Source organism: Curcuma longa, chromosome 10 (assembly GCF_044706935.1).
Source record: "Curcuma longa cultivar G26 ecotype Majalengka, Jawa Barat chromosome 10, ITB_CL_G26_1.1, whole genome shotgun sequence".
Taxonomy (NCBI): Eukaryota; Viridiplantae; Streptophyta; class Magnoliopsida; order Zingiberales; family Zingiberaceae; genus Curcuma; species Curcuma longa.
The window spans coordinates 5,099,875-5,105,707 of NC_133870.1; the positions used below are offsets into that span (position 1 = coordinate 5,099,875).

At 37.7% G+C, this 5,833-nt stretch overlaps 1 protein-coding gene across 1 annotated transcript; it reads left to right on the forward strand.

Annotated features, from left to right (window-relative positions):
- Nucleotides 1-2,639: 2,639 nt before the first annotated feature.
- On the forward strand, nucleotides 2,640-5,012 carry LOC141836128 (putative glycosyltransferase At3g07620). The gene is made up of 6 exons (XM_074723540.1): nucleotides 2,640-3,053; nucleotides 3,138-3,236; nucleotides 3,322-3,366; nucleotides 3,485-3,597; nucleotides 3,799-4,147; nucleotides 4,224-5,012. Exons 1-6 carry the CDS (start codon nucleotides 2,682-2,684, stop codon nucleotides 4,902-4,904), a joined length of 1,659 nt encoding a protein of 552 aa, XP_074579641.1. The 5' UTR covers nucleotides 2,640-2,681; the 3' UTR covers nucleotides 4,905-5,012.
- Nucleotides 5,013-5,833: the final 821 nt, after the last annotated feature.

Genomic DNA, 5,833 nt, shown 5'->3' on the forward strand with positions numbered 1-5,833 from the left:
TAAATATATAATATAAATTATATAAAACAATAATTTCCGTTAAATTGAAAATTAAAAAATTCGACCAATTTTTCTAATTGATAAATACAAAGTCGGCGATGGTGATGCACTCTGAGTTGGGTGTCGGCAAGATTAAGTTTATGCGGCCGAATTATGTCGTCGTGGCGTTGCACGCGAGAAGGAAGCAAGAGCGCCGTCGACGTCAACGACCACCGTTGTCTCTTCGCATCGATCACGTCGCTATCCCTTATTTTTGTTTGCGTGAATAAAAAAGAAAGTATGCGCTTTGAAAAACTCCATGCGGATGCAGCAAAGCGCGAGTAAAGCAAGTTTCATGCGGACGCAGTTCGATTAATTAGTTTACATTAGTGGGATAAGAATACATTTAAGCGAAGCGAATAATTAGGGTAATTGGGCCACTTAAGTCGGCCCAATAAGTTGATGAGCTGCAGCCTGTAGAAATGGGGCCATCTTGCACTGGCCCACCATTTTTCCAAAAAAGGCATTTGTTCATGTGAAAAATATGAAAAAGGATGCTCCTTTCACTCGAGTACTACAAGGAAGGCACCTCTACGTGAATCCAAGCACTGGGACTCTACAATACCCTTTTCCGTCGTGACCAACTATAGTTTTTCGATTTATCTCCTCACAGATGATTATGAGATCGAGCGTATAAAGATGGTGGATTTCACTTTTTTTATAAAAAAATATTTGAAGTGCCTCGTGGATACTGATGCAATATGATAGTAAAATATTTAAGAAAATAAATAAAAAAATTAAAATTAAAATTTTAATGAAAATTTTGGAGGTCGAACTTTAAGTATGCATAAATTGTGTGTTCTGAATTTATCATTAGGTGAATTAGGAAGAAGATCGTCTACTATTAGATTAGTAGAGCAAAATTAGGATATATGAACTATTTAAAAAAAAAGAATTTGAAGCAATTTTTACTTAGGTGACTATCATGGAGATCATGCGATGTGTTCAACGGTTGATGGCCTAGATCAAATAGAGTGTGAAGCTCGATAGAATTCAATTGGGGATGTGGTGATCATGAAGGTAGTAGGAATAATATTATTCGGAGATCCATGAAGAATCAATCAAACTCCATAAGGGCCCTTTAAGATATGGTGCGGTTGTAAGAGAGGTAAGGTTGCTTTCCATATAACTAGGGTTCAAATCTTATGCTCAATATTTTCGAATATCCGTGAAATTAGAACCATTAGTAACACTGGGCTATCTATCAAAATCTATTATATTTCTTGAATTTATTAGATGGTAATCTGTAAGATCGAACTATCCACTTTTAGAATTAATTGGATTATAAAAATTAAATACATGGATTAAAGAAATTTAAAAAGACAATATCTAACAACGAATTCTTCTCTCCATCGTCACTGTCGACCTCCATCATCACTACAACAATCGCCGACAATCATGTTGTCAGAAATTAGCACTTAAAAGTAAATGATAGAGGTCTATAAACTTGATGCTCAAACTCAATAGAAAGCCATAAATTTGGATGTTCTCTCTTATCTAGTTTAAAATCAAGAGATTGGATGATTCAGTAAAACAATTGAGTATTTTTGATCAATTGAATATTAATCAGATCAATTTTTAAAAGAGTCAGACTTTCAACTACTACAAGATCCTAAGAAAGACATTAGGAGGATAATCGAGTTGAGATTCGATGGAGCTAGTCTGATATTCAAGTTAGACTTCAAAGATAGATGAAAAAAATAAATAAAATAAAATATAAAATAATTAAATTATTTATCTTGATACTATAAATAGATAATAAAGAGCAATCATTTTTGCCCATATATATATATATTATAAAAATATTCTTATTTCAATATTACTCAATTACACAACTTGAACATAGTCAAACTCTTCTTATATCAAATTTAACGATGGCTGCAACGGTGATTTTGACCACTATTTTTATAAGTTGCATAGTTTATTTTAACAGTTAATAATATTAAAATAAAAATATTTTTAGTATGGAAAATTTGATAAATATCCGTTTGATTTTTGTTAGAAAGGGAGCTCATGTAACTCCGCCAGCTGTCAGAACGTGAGCTTCCGCTTTTAACGGCAGCATGTGCGGCGGAAGAGTTTTCTTTGGGCCTTACTGCAAGCATTGGCATTAATCAATCAACTTTGATTACGTCATCTGATCTAACAGATCTCGGCAATGTTCACAGTTTCCAATCTAGTCCTGCCCCACCGACTTTTCCTTTAAAAGTAATAATAATAAAAATAATTTATTTCTAATTTTCCTATGAAATCACACTTCTTCGAGTAACCTGAGACAAATGAATACCGCCTAAGGAATAGATTTTATTAGATAAAAATTTAAAAAGTATTTTTTTATTATGATTAATTATATTTTTTATTTATTTCATCATAGGCGATTATAGGATCGATCTCGTGAAATCATTGGATGTCAAATTCTATTTTTTATTAAAATAAGACAAATGAATACCTTACCACTAAAATATACATTTTATGCCTTTTAAGATGTGCACAGAATTATTTTATGCGATAAAGAAAAGAATGTGATAATGATAATTAATTGACATGTATAGTTGGCTGTCTATTCCACGTGTTTTTACGCCGCCTCTAGTTTACTTCGCCATGTCGTCTGCCCCGCTCTCTACCTTCCACCTCCTTCGCTCATGCTCGCCGTCGACCTCGATAAGGCCGTCCTTCGCCGCCTCGGATGCAGCGGCGTCGGCGCCTGGCGAAAGATCCTCCTTCTCGCCGCCGTTGGCGTCTCCGTTGCCGCGCTCTTCCTCTCTCTTTTCTCATCTTCCAACTCCCGCGTCTCTGGCCTCTTCTCCGCCGCAGATTCTCACAACGAACTATTCCTCTCATCTTCAGCTCCTCCTCCGCCTCTCGTTACTCTTCCCGCTCTCCGATTGGGATCCCTTGGCCCAGCCGCAGCTCCGCCTAGGTTTCCGCCTTCCCCCTCTCCGATTGGGGATTTTGATGCCTTGGCGATCTACCGCGCTGAGTTTGACCTAAAGGAGCCGCCTTTAGAAGATGTGGTAGGTATCAGGACAATTTGCTACTTTTCTTCATGGCTTTGGGGGAAAAGGAATGGATTTCTTATTCGCGCTTCGCCCTTGCAGCCTGTTCTTGCTCCAAGTCCCACTCCCGTAGTCACTTACGCTGTCGCCGAGGCGAGTTCATCTAATACTGATGGAAAAGCGAAGTCTTTTGCTCCGGAGGTAGATTTCAAGTTCGTGCGTTGGAATTTTCCGAAATTGCATTATGTCAATTAAAATTTCAGTATCTCGTGATAAATTCTTGCAGGTCCCAAGACGTCCTGCCATAAAGATTCCTGCTTTTTCGCCAAAGGTAGAGGCTTCGTTTAGTGTTCAACTTATTCTTCCTCCGAAAAGATTTTTCCCTTCCGTTTTCATGGCAGATTCTATCACCCATTTTTACCTCCGAAGCACTTGCTCTGGTATTGCAGACTACTGATCGGCAGCTGGTGTACGCCAAGAAGGAGATCGCTAATGCGCCTCCTCTCTTCAACGATCCCGATCTCCATGCTCCACTGTTCTTGAATGTTTCAATGTTTAAGAGGTGAGAATGATGAACTGCTTTAATCTCAATCGATGTAGTGTTCCAGTAACACGAAAGATAGATGACCTGCAGAGTTGCAGAAACACATTGAAGTAATGCATGCAGTTCATATGACTGTTTCTGAAGTAGATCAGAGTAATTGCTATATGGCCATCTGAACTCCATCGAACATGCTCAGATTTTTCACCAATGTTTCTGCAGGAGCTATGAGCTGATGGAGAAAATTTTAAAGGTGTACATCTACGGCGACGGTCCCCGGCCCCTCTTCCACACTCCGGAGCTCGGAGGCATCTACGCCTCCGAAGGATGGTTCATGAAATTAATGGAGGGAAGCAAACAGTTTGTGACAAAGGATCCTGAGAAGGCTCATTTGTTCTACATGCCATTCAGCTCGAGGCAGCTCAGAGCAAATCTTTATGTTCCCGATTCACATAGCAACAAACCACTGGCCATATTTTTAAGGAATTACATCAACACGATCTCTGCCAAGTATCCTTTCTGGAACAGGACGAGAGGTGCTGATCATTTCTTTGCAGGCTGCCATGATTGGGTATGTATACGTACTGCTTTTGATAGATGATGATCTATACAAATGATCGATCGACTCATTCTGCCTCTCCTCTCAGGCAACTTACATCACTAGACTGCACGGGGAGCTACGAGACAACGCGATCAAAGCCGTGTGCAATGCGGATGTCTCCGAGGGCATCTTCATTCGAGGGAAGGATGTGTCTCTTCCGGAGACCTACATCAGAAACTCCAAGAGGCCTCAGAGAGGCACCGGAGGGCGGCCCGGCTCCAAGAGATCCATTCTGGCCTTCTTCGCCGGCCACATGCACGGCCGCGTGAGGCCCATCCTCCTCGGCTTCTGGAAAGGTAGAGACCCGGATATGAGGATCTACGAAGTGTTGCCGGAAGAGGTCGCTGCTAAAATGTCTTATGTCCAGCACATGAAGTCGAGCAAGTTTTGCATCTGCCCGATGGGCTACGAGGTGAACAGCCCGAGGATCGTCGAGTCCATCTACTTCGAGTGCGTTCCGGTGATCATAGCCGATCACTTTGTGCTCCCGTTCGAGGAGGTGCTCGATTGGAGGGCGTTCTCTGTGGTGGTCGCCGAGAAGGATATACAAAGTTTGAAGGACATCTTGTTAGGAATTGGCGAGGAACGGTATAGAATCATGCAGATGAACGTGAAGAAGCTGCAAAGGCATTTTCTGTGGAATGCTAGGCCCAAAGAGTACGATCTGTTTCACATGACGCTGCATTCCGTTTGGTTTAACAGATTGAATCAGATTGATTCGCAGTGATACACTGTAGTTGTTGTATTCTAGTTTTTGAACAGCATTGAGCTTTGAGGAGATGGTGAAACCCCTGCGGATTGATCAAAGAAGACTTGAGCTTTCGTTACTTGGCAATTTTCATGTTCTTCTTCAACTGCTAGCATTAACTTTGTTGTTGTAAAAAGTGATATTCTCGTTCGTACTGAGGTCTCATTTTAAATACAAATACTTATTTAACTTTCTGTTTTGTTTTTTTTGCACTATTGTAGTCGGACGAGTAAAAATTTGATTAAATTGATTTTTGAATTAATTATTTTAAAATTTTAGTTATTTTTTTAAAAATTAATTAATTTAATTAATACGGTTGGATTTTGATTTTAAATTTTTTTATTTGATTAAATTAAATAAATCAACTAAATTAAATTAATTAAAATAAAAAATAATTTATAAAATTTGAAGTTAATAAATTTATAAATTCTTAATTAATTGATAAATTTTTATAATATTTAAAAATTTTAATTATTTTAATTGAAAATCGAATTAATTGATATTTTATTAATTTAATTAATTTAATTTGTATTTAAAAATTTGATCCATTTGATTAATTTAAAAAAATTCAGTTTAATTTAGTTTTAATTAATTTAATTTGATTTAATTTTAATTAAATATTTTTCTTAATTGTAGTATATACTTTACTTTATAGCTGTCATCAACTCGTCTGGACAAATGAGCACGAGCTAATTAGGGAAATTATAGCATTGTTAAAACCGGATCGAACCGGCCAATTTAACCGATCCACTTCGGTTTGAATGGAAAATCAGTTATTATTAAAAATGCACAATAAATTAATTTTTTGAATTTACAATGGCAATGTGGTAAATATATCGTCTCCCAAACTTGTTTAGCCTTTATTAATAACACATCTTAAATTTGATCTCCTCTTCTGTGTCCCTTTG

Bases quoted from the DNA above. Each gene is read 5' to 3' on its own strand.
- LOC141836128 (XM_074723540.1), top strand. From the start codon at position 2,682: ATGCTCGCCGTCGACCTCGATAAGGCCGTCCTTCGCCGCCTCGGATGC. The intron at 3,237-3,321 runs GTAGATTTCAAG...AAATTCTTGCAG, and splicing joins CGAAGTCTTTTGCTCCGGAG to GTCCCAAGACGTCCTGCCAT. The intron at 3,367-3,484 runs GTAGAGGCTTCG...CTGGTATTGCAG, and splicing joins TTCCTGCTTTTTCGCCAAAG to ACTACTGATCGGCAGCTGGT.